Source organism: Bubalus kerabau, chromosome 8 (assembly GCF_029407905.1).
Source record: "Bubalus kerabau isolate K-KA32 ecotype Philippines breed swamp buffalo chromosome 8, PCC_UOA_SB_1v2, whole genome shotgun sequence".
NCBI lineage: Eukaryota > Metazoa > Chordata > Mammalia > Artiodactyla > Bovidae > Bubalus > Bubalus kerabau.
In genome coordinates, this window is record NC_073631.1 from 80,137,848 (window position 1) to 80,160,779 (window position 22,932).

At 45.3% G+C, this 22,932-nt stretch overlaps 1 protein-coding gene across 2 annotated transcripts in view; it reads left to right on the forward strand.

Moving 5' to 3' along the window:
• Positions 1–4,049: 4,049 nt before the first annotated feature.
• Positions 4,050–22,932, forward strand: part of NUDCD3 (NudC domain containing 3) — a 70,755-nt gene continuing 51,872 nt past the window's right edge. The window contains exons 1-2 of one of the 2 annotated variants that reach the window (XM_055590691.1): positions 4,050–4,487; positions 9,603–9,913. In XM_055590691.1, coding sequence (XP_055446666.1) covers positions 4,296–4,487; positions 9,603–9,913 — 503 coding nt within the window. In that variant the 5' untranslated portion in view covers positions 4,050–4,295. The remainder of the gene's footprint in view (positions 4,488–9,602; positions 9,914–22,932) is intronic. The other variant, XM_055590690.1, reaches the window with a different exon arrangement.

The window sequence follows — 22,932 nt, forward strand, 5'->3', positions numbered from 1 at the left end:
CATGGACCTGTGTGATGAGCACGTGTTTACACGTCTCCTGTCTATGTGTGGGGAGCTACCATCGCTGTAGCACTGAATGGATACAGACTAGTGTCTTCCAGGGCGTCTGCCCTATTCACAGCTCCACCAGCAGGGGATAAGGGTGCCTCTTTCCCTGCACCAATACCAACACAACGCTCCACTTGTTTCTGGGAGGGAGGGGAGTGGGGTTATGGATTGTTATCCTTTTCTAAAAAATACTTTTTTAAAAGAAAACTTTTTTTATTTTAGAATAGTTTTACAGAAAAATTACAAAGATAATACAGAGAGTTCCTGTATGCCCCCCGCCCCCCAAAATTTACTTGAGTAACACATTAGTGTGATACACTTGTCAGTGTACCATGAATGAACCAGTACTGATAATTACTACTAACCCAAATCCATATTTTGTTTAGATTTCCACAATTTTACCCAGGGTCCTTTTCCTGAGCCAGGATCCTGTCCAGGACACTCCACAACACTGTTGTTATGTCTACTTAGGCTCCTTTTGTTTGTGACAGTGTTTCAGGCTCTCCTTTTCTTTGGTTTTGGTGACCTGGACAGTTGAAGAGTGGTCAGGTATTTTAAAGAATGTCCTTCAAATGGGGTCTGTCTAGTGTTTCTCCCAATTAGACAAAGGTGATGGGTTTTTCGGAGGGAGATCACGAGGCAGAGAGCCGGTCTCAGCCTATTGTGTCAAGGGTGCCTGCAGTCACCGTAACTTGTCACTGTCACACTGGCCCTGACCACCTGGCTGAGGTTGTGTTGGCCAGGCGTCTCCTCTGTACACTTATCTTGCACCTGTTTGCGTGGTGCACTCTTTGCAGCGAAATTGCTATGCACAGCCCACACTTAAGGGTGAGTGGTTATGCTCTACTTCCTGGAGGGTGGAGTGTTTACATAAATTATTTGGAACTCTTCTGAACAGGAAAATTGTTCTCCATTTATTATTTATTCAGTATGCTATCTTTATCAGTATGGAACCAAGGATGCTCATTTTTTACTTTGGGTTTTAATATAGTGACTATTTGCTCCACATTTGGCCATTGGGAACTCTTCCAGTTGGCTCCTAGGTCCCTTTGATGTATTCCTTTCACTGTGGGGTTTCCCCACACTTTTTGAGCACTTTTGTACTTCCTGGCATTATAAGATAGTATAGGCTCAACTTGTATATTTCTATCCCAGTCCTAGAGTCAGCCATTTCTCCCAGGAGTTCCAGTCCTTCATCTGGAGATAAGATTAGAAATCAGGATCTGGGTATTCAGTGTGTGTTGCTGCTGGGGCTTTGTTGCTTCTGATCCTCTCAGCTGAGAGAGCAAGGGCATACATATGTGATTACTGACCTGTATATGTACACATTTCTAGAAGTATTTCTATGAAAAGCCATCTGTATCTACATTAAGCTAAACAGGATTTTATGCCGATACCTCCAGTTCTAACCCATAACCACATGAATCATTCTAGACCCCTTTCTTGCTTCTCTGTAGACTCTCATGCCACTAATGAGAAGCCGGGCTCCACAACCCTCACCATTTACTTAGTTGTTGATTACCTTTATACATATGTAGGAGTCTGAGAAATGATAACCTATACTCCTGTGGAAAACAACTTTAGAATTTAGTGTTTACGTGCAATTCCTTTTGCCTTTAGTCTTACAGACATCATTCCTTTCCAAAGTTACTTGGGTTAGCATCTTTCAGATGGGGTCAGTATCCCTTTCAGAGAAGCTACTTCATACATTGAAAAAATATTTATTTATTTATTTTTGGCTGAGCTAGGTCTTTGTTTCTGCCTTCAGGCCTTCTCTAGTTGCAGAGATCAGGGGCTACTCTTTAGTTGTGGTGCGTGGGCTTCTCATTGCAGTGACTTCTGTTGTTGCAGAGCACAACCTCTAGGTGCATGGGTTCAGTAGTAGTGGGGTACGGGTTTAGTTGTTCTGCAGCATGTGGAATATTCCCAGACCAGGGATTGAACTCATTTCTCTTGCATTGGCAGGATTCTTAACCCCTGGACCACCAGGGAAGCCCTTATACATTTTTAATATAGTTAGATTCTTGCATCACATTCTTTATTCCATTCTGATTTTACAAAATCATGTGTGTAAAAGTTTGTTGGGGGTATTCAGGAGAACACGATCCCTGGTTGACCCTCTGGCTAGACCCAGGCAATGGGAGACTCCTCACGCCTTCCTCTGTCCTTGTAATGTATGCTCTGCTGCTCTGCGTACCATTCCCACAGCGAGAGTTGTTTTCAACAACGTCTTCCTCTCAATACCTTGAGAGAGTAAGGTGTTTTTGAGACCATCTGGACAGTGTATGTGATTGAACCCAGTTAAGGTGTCTGTATAAACACTTGCGATTCTGGCAAAGTGGATGTGAAAATATACTGGTCTTGTTGCTGCCCAGGACAAGTAACTTTCCTTGCTTATTAAATCTCCTACCTACCAGTCTGAAGTGGTCTGCCTCTTTCTTCCATCTCTCCTTGCTCTGTGTTGTGTATACAGAGACTAGATTGTGAACAAAGATCCACTCAAAGTATTAGGACAGACCAATGGATATTAATGTGACGAAGTAGGAGACATTTACTGATACAATTTCAGATTTCACAGTGCAACTAATCTTTAAGAAACTACAATTTGTTGAATGTTGATGTAGTTTCCAAGAATACTCCTCACATTTATTTGAAAAGGCAATTAAACTGCTATTTGTATAAGACTGGGTTTCTCATACTTCAATCAAAACACCATACTGCAATGCAGTGAATGCAGCAGATGTGAGAATCTGGCTGTCTTCAATTCAATTAAGCTAGATAGTAAAGAGATTTGCAAAAATTTAAAAGGATGCTTTGTTTCTCATAAACTTTTACTGCTCTGAAGAACCTTACTTCTTTACAAAAATATGTTAACATGTTTTTATTATGTTAAAATGCATAAATAAATATTTAAACATTTTCTGTTTTTATGTTCAATATGGTAACTATCAATAAACATAATACACATAAAATTTATGGAAGACTCCAAAGAGTCTTTGATATATTTTAAGAATGAAAATGGGTCTTTTTTTTTTTCTCCTTTTGGCCATGGCCACACTTGTGGGATCTTAGTTCCTGGACCAGGAATTGAACCTGGGCACTCTAATGTGAGAGTGCAGAGTCCTAACCACTGGACCCTCAGGGAATCCCCTGTAAATAGGTCCTATGTCCAAAAAGTTTCAGAACCGCTGCTCTAGAGCAATTTATCTGAGTTTGACTTTGTTTACAATTCATTAGAGTCCATACACTATGAAGATACATGTTAACTTGTCGATTTCAGGCCAGTAGAGATGCAAATCATTTCTATCCACTAGGAAAGATAATCTACATCATTTTATAGGATACCAGCCAGCTTTGTACCCAATCTAGCCATCTTACTCTGTTTTCTGAAAGCGTTATAAATACCCAGTTTCTCGAAAAGCTTCTTCAAACTAGCTTTATCATATCATTGGTTACTGTTAATTAAAATGGATAAATCTCTGATGTGTTCATTATATATTTGAGTAAGTGTTATGTTTTGAGTTTCAGATTATGCTTTGAAAGACACTTAAAACATGTATACATGCTGTCTGTGTATATATATATACTATGCATACGCATATATACTACACACACATATATATGCGTATATGTATATTTCACAGGCTGGCACACCAGATTATTCTGCATCTAGCTCTTTCCATCTAATACTGGTACATGCACTCACTTGACAATCTTGTCTTCTTTTATTTATGCACATCACCTTGCATTTCTCTCACGACTACGTTAGTAACGGGAAACACAACAACAGAAAGGTCGCATTTTCCTCTTTGGACTCGCAAGCAAAGGGTTCTCGCTGTCCCGCCTTGTTTCTGGATATCCAGTCTGGAACACAGCCCACAAACCACGTGACAACAGCGTGGCTCACGTAACAGTTGTTGCCCGCGCTACAACTTCTCCGCCAGTTTCCAACATGGCCACTAGGCGCCCTCAATGCCTAAGCCCCGGGCCCTCTTGCGCTTCGGGGCCCACTTCTGCTCCTCAGCGAGACCTCCCGAGAAGCCCGGGGGCAATAGGGGCGGTGCCCGGGTCCAGTCGGCTCCAGCGCAGTCCAGCCCATCTCCACCGCGGGGGAGAACAAGAGCGGACCGGAAGTTTCCCGGGCGCGCTAGCGGCCGAGGCCGTTACTGCAGAGCACCGGAAGTGGCCATAGGCCGGCGTCCGGGCCGCGCCCGCAGTGAGTGAGCTTTCCTCCGGCCGGCGACGCCATGGAGCCCGGGGCGGCCGAGCTGTACGATCAGGCCCTGCTGGGCATCTTGCAGCACGTGGGCAACGTTCAGGACTTTCTGCGTGTGCTTTTCGGCTTCCTCTACCGCAAAACGGACTTCTACCGCCTGCTGCGCCACCCGTCGGACCGCATGGGCTTTCCCCCGGGGGCTGCGCAGGCGCTGGTGCTGCAGGTAACGCGCGGTGGGCGGGAAGCTCGGGGTGAGGTGGGGGAAGATCGTGGGAGCCCCGACCCCTGCGAACCCGCTCCCGTAGTCCCCCACCCTCTGGGAGCTCAGGCTCCTGCGAGCCCGCCGCTTCCTCCGCTGCCGACCTCAGTTCATCCTCTGGCGCTTCCCCAGACCCGCCTCCTGCGGCCGCGGCTTCTGCCGAGATGCTGGTCTGTTATCAGTTTACTCCTGTGCGAGAGGTGCCGGCTCTAGAGCAGCTTGGTCCGATAGGGTGCATTTGGATGTCAGAAGCGTAGGGCCGGGTCAGCTCCAGCAGCGCGTAACCCCTTCGAGTGACAGGGCCGGCCAGTCAGAGAATGAAAACAGTGCAGGCTAGACTGGGGAAGGGGCGGCGGCAGCACGGACACCTGCACACCTCAGAACTACGACTACTGGACGAGGGGGAGGCTGTGTGATGGGTGTGGTTCTCTTATTTGAAACGTGACTTTTCACGTCGAAGACAGTATAATAGTACTTAATAAGTTTACATGTGAGCATAAATCTGTGCATCCCAGGTTAAGCTTATGTTGGAGGCTATCATTCACTGAAGTTGACGGGGTATTTGAAATGTAGTAAGCAAGAGTTCACACTCTCAGCCGCCGCAGGCATTGGAGATACACTGGTTATGCGGATGGTTAAATTATGGTTTCTCTGCTTGGGACACTTAACGCTCTGTTTAAAGAGATGAAATATAGTAGCAGGGATCTTTGCCTGTTACCTGACAGAGCCATTGGAAGGAAAGGAATAGAAATGATCTTTTGGAAATGAAGACAAGTTTTGTAGAGGAGGTGGAATTTTGATGGGATCGAAAGAGGATACTCAGTCAAGCATTGAGCCAGGAACCTGAGAAGGTAGAAATGCTGGCGATACCTCTCGCTGTTGTCTAGCACTTTACAGTTTATGAAGTGATTTCAAAGGTTCATCTCGTGAAGTCTTGCTACTCACTTCAGGTTGGTCCCATATTACTTTCCTAAGTGCCTGCATGAAGAAACAAAAGCTTAGAATGTTTGAATAACTACCAGAGATGATATGGTCAAATGAGGAGTGAGGTGGGTATTCCGTTTGAAAACTTAAGGCTGTTCCTCATCCTTGTAGTGGTTAAGTACCATCCAAGTGATCAGAGAACTGTGTGTCAGAGATGGTTTTTAGCAAATCCTTTGGCAAATTAATAATTTCATGGAAGCCTGAGAAGTAGATAAGGTTGAATTTTATGTGGCAAATGAGGATGCTAGTTCAGCAGATCAGGTGGTTTGACCAAACTCCTCATAGAGCTAGAGCTCAAAACTTCATTTTTCTGATTCCATATCTTTCTGTTCTATTATTTAACCAGTCTGTTGTAGAGTGGCAACACTTTTGTCTAGAGTGATCTTTTGCAGAAAAAAGAAAGGAACATTTACTGAGCACCTAGCAGTTGTTATGTAGTTTTTGTTCTAGGTTGTCTTTTGTTCCTAACAACCTGAAAAGGTTGATCTTTCTCCTTGTTTTACAGGTGAACTGACAGAGGTAATTCATGAATCTGGTAACAGTATGTAAGACACCTGCTATGTTTTAGAGACTCTCAAAGGTTAAGACTTGGTGAACAGTTTAATAAAGTGGAGGTGGGGAACAAGGCAGAGATGGGTGGGATGGGCCAGCAGTGACCCGAGGTTTCAGACCAGGGCACTGTAATATCAGTAGTGCATTCACTGAATTGTCACATGAGTTTAGGGGAAGAAGCTTAGTTTTAGACAAGCGGAATTGGAGATTACAGACAAGTCTCTGTCCATAGGCTGTTGAATTGTGGGACTGAATCTCATGGGAGGTAGAAGAATCTGAGTGGTTTGAAGGAGAGGAGCTGAAGGTGAAGGAGCACGGCAGAGAGAAGGTGCCTTTGGAGGGAAGGACCCCAGAGAAGGAATTGGAGAAGCAAGAGGCTGTGGGAGTGGGAGGGGGATGGAGGGAAGTGGGCAGGGCAGTAAGTTCCATGGAAACCAGGAGGGACAATTTCTAGCAGGTAGTTAAGAGGGGTGTAGTGTTTTTTGAAAGTGGTTCTCAATCGTCAGCATTGCCCAAGGAACTTTAAAAGAGCAGATATCCCCTGGTTATTGTGGTTGAGTAGATCAGGGTAAATCCTGGGGAGCTGTTCTTTTATTCACAGAGGCATTGGGCAGTGGGGTGCTTGGGGGGTCTTTTCAGAACTCAGGCAAAGAGAGTTTGGATGGGAGTATTGTAGTGCTCCATTCTGGAACTCCTGTTTTCCCCTGGTATTTTGGGGTATGGGATGTTTGTGTGGTTTAAACCTTCTTCAATTTTTCCTCCCAGTTCTAAGGGCTTGTGCAGCCAGGCTGTACAGTTTGAAGGACCTTCAGCAGGAAAGATGCATGTGGAAATTGTATTCCACTCCCTTATTTATTAGTGTATTTTAAGAAAAGAGTAATTTAGACTGACATTTTGTTCATTTCAGTTGAACCTGTGTTTATTCTGGAGTTCAGTTTGGGAAGCCTGCTTAAAAGGTTACCCCCCCACCCCACCCCACCCTCCGCCACCCCACCTCCCCATGAGTGTCAGGAAAGCTAGCTCTTTTTGCTCCTCCCGGAGCTTCTTGGAAAGTTTTGGGAGACTCACTCTTCTCTCTGTCAATTGAGAAGGTTGCTTGGAGGTCAGGGACACGTCTTCCAGCTCCGCAATCCAGAATTCTGAAATGAGTGCTGAGGTCAGCGGCGATGTGAGAGGTGAAGCACATGTCATCTTAGAGGAGCTGGGGGTGCTGAGTAAGCAAGGGCAGTGGGGGCCACAGTGTCATCAGGAGTATGAGGCCTGGGGTCCAAGGGAGGTCCCAGTGTTTGGAGAGAGCCCTTGCTGTTAACTTCTTTTCTGGAGTTAAGATGAAGATGTGGTGTGTCAGGAAGATGAACGGCTCTGAGGGCAGTGGGTCTGGTGTCTGGTGACATTGACATGGGTGTGAGAGGAGTGAGTCAGGGGCTCAGGTTCTCTGGAGAAGCAGAGATAGGTACTGTTTCTAGTTTTTAACCTTAGGATTTCCCTTGCCTTCCTCTGCCTCCATTTCCTTTCAGTGTTTAGTGTGCTTCCTGTATAATTGTTTACTTTCTTCTTTCATTGGCAGGATCTTGGGCAAGTTACCCTCTGAGCTTAGTTTTCCCTCGTCTTTGAAATATCAGTGCTATCTTCCTAACAGCATTTTCCAGAGGGTTGTGAGAGAATGTTTATAAAAACACTGACATTGTAACTTCTCTTGTTCTGTCTTCTCGCCCAGTGCACACAGCAGTTATTTAGCCCCTGTCTGCATTCTAACCCTTTGGAAACTGACTTCTACACACTTTAAAACATTTTTGTTTTGTTAAGACTACTTTTTAGAGTAGTTTTAGGTTCAGAACAAAATTGAAGGGAAAGTACAGAGATTTCCCATTTACCCCCTGCCACCCCCACCCCTACAGCTTCCCCTGTTGTCAATATCCCCCACCAGAGTGGTGCATTTCTTACAATGGATGGACCTGCATTGACATATCATAGTCACCCAAACCCAGGCTTCACTTTGGAGGTCATTCTTAGTGTTGTTCACTTTATGGGATTTGGACAAATGTATGATGACATGTATCCCTCCTTATGACATCACACAGAGTATTTTCACTGCCCTAAAAAAATCCTGTGTAGTCTTACCTGTTCATTCCTTTCTCCCCTCAACCTCTGGCGACCACTGGTCTTTTTATTGTCTCTAAAGTTTTGCCTTTTCCACAGTGTCATATAGTTGGAATCACACATTATGTAGCATTTTCAAATTGGCTTCTTTTACTAATATGCATTTAAATAACCTCCATGTCTCTTCATGGGTGATAGCTCATTTCTTTTTATGGCAGAATAATATTCCATTGTCTGGATGCACCAGTTTGTTTATCCCATCATTTATTGAAGGATATCTTGGTTGCTTCCAAGTTTTGGCTATTATGAATAAAGTTGCTATAAACATCCGTGTACAGGTTTTTATTGGTACATGTTTTCATCTTCTTTTGGTAAATACCAAGGAGCATGGTTGCTGGATTGAATGTAAGGGTCTCCTCCCACCCACTTTTCAACGTGGATCTTCTGGCTTTCCTGTGTCCAGCTGCCATAAGAGATATTTCTTGATGAGCCCACCTCTTGGCGCTGTGACATTTCCTCCTGTCATTCCTCTGGAAGACATACCTTTCATTCAAGGTCTGATTCAGACCCCCTTCTAAGAGCTGTCCTTAGCTCTCTGTCTCCAGAATGCTCGTTTGCACCCACATTCCGATGGCATCCCATGAATCTATCACAGCCTTTCCTGTCAGACTTGTCACTTCTGGGTCTGTCCTGGCCACACTTCAGGGTTATGTGCACCCTTGAATAGTGCATGCAATATGCCGTTTTCCTGTGCACTTTTTGGATGGAGAGTTGCAGTACTTTTTTGGGTGTGACTGTGTCCCAGGAAAGATTAATGACTGATCCACATGCCAGAAAATTGAGTCCTTCAAGGGTGGGAGCTGTTGCTGGATTTTTGGCGCTCCTGGCAAGTTGTAGGCACGTTGTGAATGTCTTCTGAATTCCCAGGGTGAGACTTGCACTGTCCCTCCTCCCGTGCAGTGTAGGACGATAGCAGCAACCCAGCGAGCCGGCCTGCATTGTGGATTGAAATTCAACCAATTCCCCATCTTCCCTTTTTGCATCTGAGTTGTTGGGGCCTTTATAGCTCCCAGCACCAGGACAGTGGGTTCTTTGCATTTTGAACAAGACTCTCTGGGGCTGTAGAAGTAATGACAGATGAGACCATTTAGTTACACATCTTTTGATGTAAATGTTGGGCTCATAGGTGTGTAAATATTGTCAGCCTTGGCTTGTAAAAGTTTCACTTTTTCATTGATTTTGGAATTCCCCTGTTAAAGATTGTTTTTGTAGTGGCTTTTGGTGAATTTGAAGTGCATTTCCATTTTGCCAGTGGGAACATTTTCTTACCTATTGCTTTTTCATTCTTTTTTTTTTTTTAAACCAGATTTTGCTGTATTTCTACAGACTGTGTGATACAGTACTGGCAGATGAACTCAACACTGAATTGCTGTTTGATTTTAGGTATTCAAAACCTTTGACCACATGGCCCGTCAGGATGATGAAAAGAGGAGAAAAGAGCTGGAGGAGAAAATCAGGAGGAAGGAAGAAGAGGAGGCCACGGCGGTGGCAGCTGCCACAGCGGAGCAGGAGCCAGTCCCAGCCCCGGTTCAGGAGGTGGAGGTAGACTCCACCACAGACTCAGGTGGGCCCCAGGAGCCCCCAGGCCCACGGGGCGCCCTGCAGGAAGTGGCTGTCAGCTCTGGGGAGGCAGAGGCACCGGGAGCAGATGCTGGCGCTGCTGAAGCCCCCAGGGAACCACCAGCTCTTCCCAAGTAAGAATCTCTACTCGGCTGCTTCTTTGTTTTCTTTTTCTTTTCCCCCATCATGGTTTATTACGAGATACTGAATATAGTTCCTTGTCCCATACAGGAGGATCTTGTTGTTTATCTGTTTTATACATAGTAGTATGTGTCTGATAATTTAAACTTACAACTTATCTTCCCTTTTCTCTTTGTTAATTGACAAGTTATCTTCCCTTTTCTCTTTGTTAACTGTAAGTTTGTTTTCTGTGTCTGTGGGTCTGCTTCTGCTCTGTGTATAAGTTCATTTGTATCTTTTTTAGATTTCACGTGTGAGTGATATCATATGATACTTGTTTTTTTCTCTGTCTGGCTTACTTCACTTGGTATGGGGTATGGTAATCTCTAGATCTATCCATGTTGCTGCAGATGGCATTATTTCCTTTTTTTTTAATAGCCCAATAGCATTCCATTGTGTGTGTGTGTGTGTATCACATCTTTATCCACTCATCTGTTGATGGACACTTGCATTGCTATCATGTCTTGGCTATTGTAAACTGGGGTGCATATGTCTTTTCAGATTAGAATTTTCTCTGGATATATGCTCTGGATATAGGAGTAGTATTGCTGGATTTTGTGGTAACACTATTTTTAGTTTTTTAAGGAACCTCCATGGCTGTACCAATTTGCATTTTTACCAACAGTGTAGGAGGCTGGCCTTTTCTCTACATCCTCTCCAGCATTTATTATTTGTAGGTTTTTTAGTGATGGCCATTCTGACCAGTGTGAGGCGATACGTCATTGTAGTTTTGATTTGCATTTGTCTAACAGTGATTTGATCATCTTTTCCTGTGCCTGTTGGCCATCTGTACGTCTTCTCTGAAGAAATGTCTGTTTAGGTCTCCTGTCCATTTTTTGTTTGGGTTCTTTGTTTTTTGTTATTGAGTTGCACATTGTTTGTATATTTTGAAAGCTATAGGTCAACTAGTTCAGTCCTCTTCCTTTTTCTCTCTGTAAGGTAAGGTAATAGTCTGCCCACAGTCATACAGCCAGTTAAGAGCTTGAGCCAGAGTTAGAGCACTGGGTTCATAGAGTTATGCTTTTCCATGAGACCTACTTATCCGTGTGGAAGTTTCTCCTCAGAGTCTTGATTCTGTTCTTCCCCTACAGAAGTAACTGCTGAGATGCAGGCCTGCGATCCTCTTGGTCTAATGGACACGTGAAGATGTTGTCTGATACGGGGGACTGTGGACCCAGAGTTCCCCCCAGAGTCTGCCGTTTAGTAAATGTATTATCCTGGGCAAGCAGGGTCACTTTTCTGTGTCTCCGTTTTCGCCTTTGCAATGCAAAGGTGGTAATTACAGCACCTGCCTCACTGGCTGTCGTGACTGTTGAATGAACCAAGGATCATACAGCTACTGAGTGGGAGGGCTTCAGTCAGGCCCTGTGTTGGTGCTTGTCTCCACTCTTCAGAGGTTCCGCTCCCTGGCGCTTCGCTGCTCCCATTTGGGTGAGAAGAGCTGATACCTCCTTGTGTATGAGCTGAGGCAGTGTCTGAAAGACTGTGCTGCTCCTGGCCTGTTGCTGTTTTTAGGCAACTCTGCTTTCTTCCCTCTTTAATAGGACCGCTCCCTGCCCTCTCCTGGGCTGCCTCTCCTGCCTCATCCCTTCTAATTTAACTTCCCTTCTGTTCTTCCCTCTTCTTGCACTCTGCCTGTGACCTGTTCTGGGGAAAATGAATTTTTTGGAGACAGGCTGGGGCAAGGCAGCAGAGTCTGAAAGGCTAAGGTCGACTGCATGGAGGATCAGTGCCTGTAACCACCACGTGTTCAAGAGGGGGTTAACTGTATGTGTGAGAAAAGCCTGGAAGGAAATACATTATGAGTGGAATTGTGAGTGATTTTCATTGCCTTTGTTCTTCCTTACTATATTTTCTAATTTTTCTTTTTTTATTTTCTAATTTTTCTACAATGAGTTGTATACTTCATTTTACTAATTTTTTGCATTCTTTTTATAATGTCTAAAACTCTATTAAAATAGGGGGTTTGTTTTTGATTCATGAGTAATAGATTAGAATAGCTCCCTTGTTGTTTTGCAGAGACCCTATTCTTAGATCAAAGAGTTGTGTTCTGGGTTTTGTGAATCCTACCCTGGTGTAAGTATAGACTGAAGACTTGGGTGTGTCCCAGAAAACCTTAGACTGATGCTACAGGCTCAGTGGTTCCAGGGACTGAACCTTCTTGGCCTTCAGGTACTTGCTGATTTTCCATGAACAAAATAAGAAATTGTGGTCCAGATCTCTAGCTTGCTCTGACAGGCACTGCTGGGGCAGCTCTGAAATGGAACATGAAAGCCATCCTTGTGCCCCAAGTCCCTCCAGTCAGTGCCCAGAATCACTTATCCTGTGAACTGTAGATCTGGAAAGTGAAAGAAAGAAAGTGAAAGTCGCTCAGTGGTGTCTGACTCTTTATGACTCCATGAGCCTGCCAGGCTCCTCTGTCCATGGAATTCTCCAGGCCAGAATACTGAGTGGGTGCCGTTCCCTTCTCCAGGGGATCTTCTCAACCCAGGGATCGAACCCAGGTCTCCCGCATTGCGGGCAGATTCTTTACCGTTTGAGCCATCAAGGAAGCCCCTGTAGATCTGGGGATTCTGTTAATTAAATAACCTAAGACAGTTACTCTTGAGGTAGCCACACAGGAGCACTGCCTTTCCTGGGTACCCTGTCCGAAAACCAGTTTACCTAGAGTCTGATTTCCAGTTTGAGATGACTGATTTCTGATTCCTCCTGCTTGCTACCTGTTTGCTGGTGGTTCTGCCCAATATTGGGTAGTGGTGATGGCAGCTTCTCTCAGTCTACAGGCAAATCATTCTTTGGAGTCAACTCCTTGTCCCCAACCTAGGCCCTGCCAACCACAGGTTAAAGTTTTTGCAGTGTACATTTTTGCTTATACATAAAATAATGTGCAGATTTTTAACACGTGCAGATTTTTAACACATGCCACCTCAGGGCTTAAGATGCCCAGTTTTATTCCTTAGAGAAGAGAGCATTTGGGCACACAGATTTCCTTGTCCATACAAGATAGCTTTGAGAACATGCTTACTTTCTGCAGAGGAGCTTCACAGCCTCACAGTGTCTGAAGTGAAGATACTGTAAAAAGTACTGTTTCGAGTCCCAGTGTTTCTATTGGACTTGACCCAGCGAACTGTGCTCAAAGGACTTCTAGGGATACTGCTGGGAAACTTTCAGAAATGCTGATGACGTTACTGCTGCTGTGGAAGGAGAGGGATGCAAAATCAGTACTATCAACATCCTAATGGCTACATCGGACACCTCTCAGAGCAGCTGGTGGGTGGGGTTTGCCTCTGATCCCATCTCTGTGTCTGGTCCCACTTTGGTGGCAATAGGTCCTGCAGTTTTGCTCTGGATCGGCAGGTGTCGCTGTAGGCAAAACAGTGATAATGGCACTTGCTGGTGCTGGAGTGCTGACAAAGATGTCCGAAAGGCTGTGCTACCTCTGGCTTTTGCCTTTATAAAATCATGAACAGAATTTTTTAAAAAGAAGAAAAAGGAAAGAAAGCATTATTGGCTCTTCCACAATACAACCTTGAACTGTGCAGGTTCATGTATACATGGATTTTTTTCAGTAGCAAATACTACAGTACTACAGAATTCCTGAGTCCCTCCCGAACTACCCATCTTCCTGCACAGGGAAGCAGACAGAAGAGCCTCATGAGGGGGTGGTGTCATGAAACTACTTGATGCATTGACCTGTGTGGTAAAGTCCTGATAGAAAAAGGGTGTGTTAGAAAGCTGCTCAGTGCCTCTCTTATTTTGGGTGGCATGGCCTTTGTGTTCAGTTATTCCACTTTCAGATTTCAGATTTCCAGTAGTATCCCCAACAGATGTTTCATCTTTATCGTGCTGGTGCATTTGCCCATGCACAGCACGCTCTTCAGTGCTTCTGTCCCCTCAGTAAGGTCTTCCAGCCTTCTGTCCTGCTGCCTGCCACAGGTAACTGCGTCTCCTTTGAGTGTGTGTTTCCTCTTACCATTTGTTTATGACTAGTTCTCACATCTTTCAGCGTTGGGAAGAGACTTACTTAGCCTGTCTCTGGTCCTAGTTCCATGTTAGGTGAGTGTCTGATGCATGCTGAGTTCATTCCTTCGTGCCTCTCCTTTGGTTCTGCTCACCCACATCCTGTGACATCTCTGCCTTAGAGGTGCAGAGGGCATCTCTGCATGGGCTGTCACAAGAGCAGAAAGGCAGAAGTTTTCTGCTGGGGCATCCTCCCTGCGTGCAGTCACGCTGCCTGAGAGCTGGCTTCCTGGGCTTGTCTCTAAACAGGGTCCTTGCTTTGTTGGTCCCTGCTTTTTCAGGTGCCCATTGCAGGAGGCCCTTTGATAGAGTCACGTGGACATACCAGAATGCCACCCCAAGTACCCACCCTGTCGGCTTATGGTGAAGATTGACTGAGGTCAGTGTGTAAGACCTGATGAGCAGGAGTCCTGCACATAGTGAGCCCTCAAGTAGGTACTGTTCTCGGTATTGCTTTTCTTTACTTAAATAAGAACAGACTGTTTTTCTTCTTCATTATAATCAATGTAGGCTATTTGGATAACAAAGATAAGGGTATAAAGACAAGAAAACATCCTACCATTTCCCCTTAATTTTATGGGATATTTCTGCAGTTTTTTCCTATGCATGTAAACGTGCATGCATGTGTTTGAACACACACACACACGCACACACAGTATGCTTATAATATAGTTGTCTTACACTTGGCTTCTGTTTTGCTGAACATTGTATGCTGAGCATTTCCTGCATCCCTTTTGCTGATTTTGATTTCATGTTGTGTGTGCTGTTGAGTGTCGTGTGTCCAAGAGGTTCTTTTGCTCAGATGAAGGTGTTGGCTGTAAACATGTATTTTGAGAATAGTAAGTGGAAAGCCAGAGGTCCAGGGATGTCTGCCTGCTTTCCCCATAGACGCAGCTCTCAGACCTCACTGGGGCTGTGCTGGGCCCGCCTGCCTCAGGGTCTGTTTTCAGTCTCATCCAGTAGAGAAGCTACTCTCCCACCCAGCGATTCACCCTGAAACTGCCCCTTTTCTAAGGAACCTCAGGTGTAAGAGGCCTCAAGGATTTGATTTAAATTACAAGTCAAGAAACATGATATAGGTTGTTTGCTAGAAGTATTTTTTTTTCCTCTAGAAACATTATATTCCTGTTTTCATTTTGGGATTCATTTCTAGCTTCTAGGCTTCATTTAGAAGAGGTTAGCCTGTATATCTTATAGCAGTGACTTAAGTTTATTGGATACTGAAGCCGCATCATAAAAATGACCTGGTGTCCTAGCCTGTGAGAGTGAACATGAGTGTGTGGGGAAGGAGGGGGCCAGTGAGACTCCCCCAGGGAGCCCCCCCCACCCCAGGAATGTGTATTTCAAGATGCCAGAGCCTGACATTCTTCCTTTCCACCGACGGGTGGAACAGTGTGAAGTGCTTTGCTTGAAACCATAGTTAGAAGGGAAGGCCAGAGTCAAGGGGAATTGAAGCAGTACTCAGTGTGCTCTGGGGCCCAGATGTTCTCTTTGTTGTGTTAAGAAAAAAAAGAAAACAGCTATTACCAGAACTGTCTGAGAGATACTTTTCAAAAGTAAAACAGTCGGTTTCTATTTGAGTGTTTTTTGGTAGCATTGAAGAAGTATAGAGGAACCTATATGCAGGTCAGGAAGCAACAGTTAGAACTGGACATGGAACAACAGACTGGTTCCAAATAGGAAGAGGAGTACGTCAAGGCTGTATATTGTCACCCTGCTTATTGAACTTCTATGCAGAGTACATCATGAGAAACGCTGGGCTGGAAGAAGCACAAGCTGGAATCAAGATTGCCGGGAGAAATATCAATAATCTCAGATACGCAGATGACACCAGCCTTATGGCAGAAAGTGAAGAGGAATTAAAAAGCCTCTCGATGAAAGTGAAAGAGGAGAGTGAAAAAGTTGGCTCAAAGCTCAACATTCGGAAAACGAAGATCATGGCATCTGGTCCTATCACTTCATGGGAAGTAGATGGGGAAACAGTGGAAACAGTGTCAGACTTTATTTTTCTGGGCTCCAGAATCACTGCAGATGGTGATTGCAGCCATGAAATTAAAAGACGCTTACTCTTTGGAAGGAAAGTTATGACCAACCTAGATAGCATATTGAAAAGCAGAGACGTTACTTTGCCAACAAAGGTCCGTCCAGTCAAGGCTATGGTTTTCCCAGTGGTCATGTGTGGATGTGAGAGTTGGACTGTGAAGAAAGCTGAGCACCGAAGAATTGATGCTTTTGAACTGTGGTGCTGGAGAAGACTCTTGAGAGTTCCTTGGACTGCAAGGAGATCCAACCAGTCTATCCTAAAAGAGATCAGTCCTGGGTGTTCATTGGAAGGACTGATGCTGAAGCTGAAACTCCAATACTTTGGCCACCTTATGGGAAGAGTTGACTCATTGGAAAGGACCCTGATGCTGGGAGGGATTGGGGGCAGGAGGAGAAGGGGACGACAGAGGATGAGATGGCTGGATGGCCTCACTGACTCGATGGACATGAGTTTGGGTAAACTCTTGGAGTTGGTGATGGACAGGGAGGCCTGGCGTCCTGCGATTCATGGAGTCCCTAAGAGTCAGACACGACTGAGCGACTGAACTGAACTGACTGAAAGAAGTATAGCTTTTTATGCTTGCTTTTTTTTTCTGTTGGAAAAAAAGTATATGCACCTTGTGAAAAATGTATTAAGTTGACTTTAAGTACAAAGGGGAGAAGACGGAAGAATGTCATGGATCTGGGTGTACTCATTGCCAACCTGGCACCCAGCCATTTCTCCCCCTCCTGTGTTATTTAGAAGTAAGTTTTATCTCATCATTTCATCCATAAATGTTTTCAACCAGTGTTTAAACTTCCAGTTTTTCATAGTGTCATAATGTTTAAAAAAGTTTAAATCTATAAATTAAAGGCTCCAACCACATATTGCTTATAGTTGACCCTCTGCTTTTCTATTCTCAAAATTTATTTGTTTAAAAAATCAGGTTGTTGATATGCTGAGTTTCCCACTCCCTGATTATTATGTAGTAGAGTAAATGGTAGGCTGCAGTCCATGGGGTCGCACAGAGTCGGACACGATTGAGCGATTTCACTTTCACTTTTCACTTTCATGCAATGGAGAAGGAAATGGCAACCCACTCCGGTGTTCTTGCCTGGAGAATCCCAGGGACGGGGGAGCCTGGTGGGCTGCCATCTATGGGGTCACACAGAGTCGAACATGACTGAAGTGATTTAGCAGCAGAGTAAATTAGCAGTTGGATTTAGGGTGAACACTTTTGAAAGTTATGTGAATACTGAAAATGAGTTCTCCCTAAAGGCAGCCATTGTCCATACTTTTGTAAAAACCTTTTGAATTTATTTATTTTTAATAGGAGGATAATTAAATAATTAAATAACCAATGTTGTTGGTTTCTGTCATACATCAACATGAACCAGTCATAAGTATACCCCTCCCTCCTGCCTCGCAACCCCTCTAGGTTGTCACAGAGCATCGGGTTGGGGTCCCTGCATCGTACAGCAAATGCCCACTGGCTATCTGCTTCACATATGGACATCTTTATGTTTCAGTGCTACTGTCTCAATTTGTCCAGTCGTCTCCTTCCCCCGCTGTGTCCACAAGTCTCTTCTCTATGTCTGTGTCTCTATTGCTGTACAAATAGGTTCATCGGTACCATCTTTCTAGATTCCATATGTGTACATTTATATACGATATTTGTTTTCTCTTTCTGACTTACTTCCTTTTCTATTACAGACTCTAGGTTCATCCATCTCACTAGATGTAAAATTTTTCTGTCTTATAAACTTTTATTTTTCATATTGATTTATATATGATATACTGTGTGGACTTTTAGTTACATCCCTGAGCAGCTGACAGGCCGCTGACAAGGACTGAGTCTTCCTGTTGCTGGGTGCCCTTTCTCCTGATATGCATGGTCACTGTCTTCACAACTACGGGACTTTTAAGATGCTGATTGCTGGACCCACCCCTCGAGATCGAATTTAACCGGCCTGGCTGCCACCGTGTGTCAGAGTTTTCGGAAGCATTCTGGGCGAATCTGCCTGTAGCTAAGGGTCAGACTTGACTGCAGCCTTTCAGCTATCGCACAGGATTCTCCCGCGTGGCGTGGTGTCATTGTTTAGTGAGTCTCCGCAGGGAGTGTAATTAGGCTGTTTCCAGTCTCCCGCCGTCACAAATGATGCTGCAGCGAGTGTCCTGTACCTGCACATGTTTCTTGGAACATGTGTATGAATATCTGTTGGATGAATTCCCAGAACAGAAATTACTGGGTCAAAGGGTATGAAGTGTGTAATTTTGATGGATGTTGCTAGAGTGGTCTCACAGAGGTTGTAACAGTTTGTTCTCTCTCTCCTGGAATGTCTGATGGTGGGTACCTGACCCAACCCCAGGTGCCAGCTAGCAGCCCTAACGCATTTCTTGACTGCTGTTACCTTTGCTCCATTGGTTTTACTTAAAATGTGTTTTTTTCTTTTCTGTTCCATTTATTCATAAACACTAAACCATTTGTTCTATTTGTTTGTTAGTACCTAGCTGTTTTATTTACAATGGCTTTATTGTGACACATTTTAATACTTGGTTTAATCCCTTGTCAGCAGACTTTTCTGGAAAATTTTTCCATGTGAAAAATTCTGTTGAAATTTTTATTGGTAATACATTAAATATGTAATTGTAATTAGAGAGAAATGACGGCTTTACCTTATTGAGTCTGTCTAAGAGCTGGGTACATTTTGTTTATTCATGTCTTGTTTTATATTCTTCTGTAAAATTTTAATGTTTTTATTCAATAAGTCCTGTGCACCGATACTGAATTCTCTCACTGTTTTGTAATGGTGTCTCAGTTGATTTTCTTGGATTTTCTAGGAATATAAACTCTTTAGTTTTATTATAGTGTTTTAGTGACAACTGTGTTTAGTAATACATTATATATATATTTAATATTTTTGTAAATTCATTTTTTTTCTCTCCCTTAAAATTTGTTGCTCTGAGCCCCCTGGAAGGGTGGAGCTGACATTTGCTTGAAGGGACGGGGTAAGGGATGGCTAGTTCTGAGGGTGACAGGTTAGGCTTCGGCTGCAGTCATGTGTGTGAGGTCTGTGAGTGATGTCGGTAAAATCCGAGGACGCTAGTGATCTTGGGTCTGGAACTCAGAGGGTGGGATGTAGGCGGGACTGGAGTTGGGAGTTTGAAAAGCATCAGTATATGAATGGGTCTGAAGCCACTGACTGGATCACAGACTGGATGAGGCAGTGAGTGTAGATGGAGAAGAGGTCCAAGGATTGAGAGCTGGGGCACTATACACGAGGTGAGGGGGCGTCTGCCTTGGGGTCAGGAGAGTGGGGTGTGTGATTGGGGGCAGAGCAGGACAACCACAAGTGCCCTGCCACGAGGGTGGGAGGCCAGTGGTGACACGTGTGCAACATTCGCTGCTGCTCCACCCTGTGCTTGCTGTCCGCTGCATCCTGCGCATCCTTGGCCTGCTTTTGTCAGTCGTCACTCCCTTCCTTCAGGACACACTCCTGACCTCTCCCCTGGTCTCTGTTTCTTTGGTTGGCTCTCCTTGTGGCAAGCGCTTCTCTGGCCTCTGGCTCAGACCCTTGTCTCTGGCCCCTGGTGGCGGCTCCCGTGTGTCCCCATGTAAACTGCCTTTTTTATATCTTTAGCCCCCTGTGTTAGTTTTCTCACCAGGAAAACCAGGAGAAGGGCAGCTGGCAGAAAGTGATGGAGGGACAGAGCCCAGCTTTTCTGTTACTGTGTGCACCTTGGCTCTATTTATCCTGTCCACCGTGTGTCCAGTGCCTGCGACGTCCCTGGCACATAGCTGGCACTTAGTAACCAGCCTAGTGAATGAGTGATTCATATTAAAAGTCATATTCAAAAGTGATAAACTTTTGAATTTTAACCTATCTAAATCCATTATCGAGTAACATTCAGGTTTTCTTGAATTTTCAAAGAGTTATGAAAATTTTCATAGAGCTTTCACATCTATGTTCTGTTCATCCCTGTCTTCTTTTATGGCAACTCAGCATTCTGTAAACTCCCTGGTTGAGTCCTGTGTGACCACAGAGCCCTTAGTCCCTGTCTCTGTACGGAGAGGCCAGGCACTTAGCTTTCCTGCTGGTGAAGAACCCTTGAGGGACAGGCCTGGGACTGGGAGTCCAGAGCCCTAGTCTGAGTGGGCCTTGGGCTCTGTAGGCTTTACTGCAAGGAGGCTGAAGCAGGCCCGAGTTTTTAGTCTCTTTCTCTTAAGCCAGGGAATCCGTCCTCCTGTGGGTAAGAGAAATCCTTCTGGGAAGGCCACCAGGTACGACAGGTGGGGGCTCAGCAGTTGGCGACATAGGGCTCTACCTCCAGGTTCACTTGGAGAAGCCCTGGAATAGGTCATCTACGATGACTCCGCTTTGAATTCTGTGTCTAGTTGGTTGTGAGCTTGGATTCTGAGTTTCTCTTGAGGGTCAAGTGCATGTCCTGGTCTCAATGATGCAGTGGAATGCAGTCAGTTGTTTCTTAGCTAAACAAGGGCCAGCATGTGCTTTTGCATATAATTCTCAAGGTCTATTTATTTTGTGGTCTTTAAAAAAAAAACTTTCTGTTTTAGATGATTAAGACCTGCCAAAAAAAGAAAAGTTGAAAAAACCATGCAAAGAATCCCGTGGATCCTTCTGTCAGCATGCCAGATGTTTGTACCTCCTGTGACCAGGGGCTGCTGTGAGCACATCTGAAGGCCTTGTTTGGTTTCACCCACTGTTCCACTAGGGTCCTTTCTCCCTGGCCAGCGTTGCGTTTGTCGTCGTCACTGCATTAGGGGCATGTCTCCTCAGTCTCCGCTCTCTGGCACAGTTTCTTAGTCTTCTCTCTCATGACCTTGACACTGTTTGCTTGGTAAAATGTCTCTCAGTGTGGTTTTTGTCTAATGTTTTGTTTTGACCAGCCAAGGTGGTGTCAGTGACTCCTTTTTTTCTGCGCTAAAGAGTTACTATTTTCCCCTTTGTAATTAATAAGTGTCTTGTGCAAGAAATACTTTGAGACTCTGTAAATATCTTTGTTTCTTCTCATACATTGCCCACTAATTTTAGCAACCATTGATTATTCTCTCCTGAAACAGTTACCGCTGTGGTGTCTGCCAAATTGCGATTTCCCGTTTATATCCTCCTTTCCACATTTATTAGTTGGGATTATATTGTTAGGAATGGCTTTTCTTCCTCCTCCACTCACTCTCATTCATGCACTTGTTTCTGTGTGTTGGAGTGCCTTACGATGTTGACTCTGTAGTTATGACCCCCATGTCTTGTGTTGTTGCTCAGGAAGCCCGTCAGATGGACTTATCCTTTTGACATCTTCACATCATTTTCTGAGCACTTCTCATGCTTGTGCCACAAGATGTTCCATGTCATCCTATTGTGAAGTCGGCTTTTTCTCCAAGAGGCCTTGGGGTTTGTTTTGTTTTGTTTTGTTTTGTTTTTTGCCGTGCTACATGTGGGAACTTAGTTCCTCAACCAGGAGTTGAACCCGTTCTCCTTACATTAGAACGTGGAGTCTTAACCACTGGACCCCCAAGGAAGTCCTGGGTCTCGGGTTTAATTGGAGAATGGTCTGAAATTGAGAATCTGGGCACCAGGTGTATTGTCACTGCTTGTGTCCTGGCTACTAGGCCTGGGTTATGCCCGTTTCCCGGTTTCTTTACCTCTGAAACTATCCTGCCCAACTTTTCACTTCCAGTGTTCTTCTCCGCGCCCCCTTAAAAAAAAACAAACTCATGGTATGGATTAAGGGTGTGCATCTTGGGAGTCAGAAACCCTGCATTCAGATGCCAGCTCAGACCTTGTTAAGCTGTCTGGCCTTCGGGCCTTAGTTTCTCCATATGTCAGGTAGGGGTGATGATTCTCAGCTTAAAGGGTTGTTGTGAGGGTGAAGAGAGACAGTAAAATGAGAGTGTTAGTTCAAGCGGAGGGCTCACTTGGATTCTTTCATCCAGCAAGTGTTTCTGGAATGAATACACGTATAGGTTTGTCTCAGGGTCTGGGGCACGTGGCGTGCAGCAGCGCCAGGCCCGGTGGGCCCTCTGGCCGGCTGGTGCAGGGGCAGCGCCTTGGACGCCTCCGCCTTCCCGAGCTGCTCTGAGCTGGAGGGAGGCGTGGGGAGGAGTGGGCGCTTGGCTGTCCCCAGCTAAATGAGCAGTCCCGGTTCTGTCAGTGCGTTCTGCTTCCGGCAGCGAGCCCCACGCTGGGCTGTGGGTGGCATTGTCATGTGTGGAGTTGGAAGAAACTACTCCCCTCCTCCGGCATAACCTTTCTGCCTTCCTTGGCCAGTTCTTCTGTGGGGTGGGGTGGAGTGGGGTCGAGTGTGACTCGCGCTAAGTGCGGCATGGGGGCCGGTGAGGGGGACGGAGTCAGTGCCCTTCAGGTTTCCATGAGCCCTCAGGTGCTTAGACAGAATCTTTTCTGTGGGGCAGATCAGCAGGAAGTGCTGTTCCCCCTGCCCCTGCAAAGCCCTATGCCTCAGGCAGCCACTCCACCCCCGCCAGCGTCCCTGGGCAGGCAGGCTCGCTCCCTGGGAGCTTTCTGTTCTGCTGCTGCCAGAGTGTCACAGTAAGTGGGTAGGTAGGACTAGCTGTGACCTAAAAACACTTGAGCATTTTCTGGGCGTCCCTGGGGAAAGCTGAATAAAGTAGGAGGAATGTCATTTCAAATGCTCATGTTCTCCCAGGAGAACAAACTTCCAAGTCTTTTCTGGCCTCTTGTTTCTGAAGGCAGTGCTGCTGACTCTGCGACCCTGGTGCCCACAGGCTGGCCCTGTGACCCTGGTACCTACGGGGTGACCCCATGACCCCGGCACCTGCATGTGGACTCCATGACGCTTGTGCCCACATGCTTGGCAGAATGGGTGCTGCACAAAGCGATGTCATAACGACTGGTTTCTTAACTTGCTTTGTGGGACCGCCCACCCCAGCCC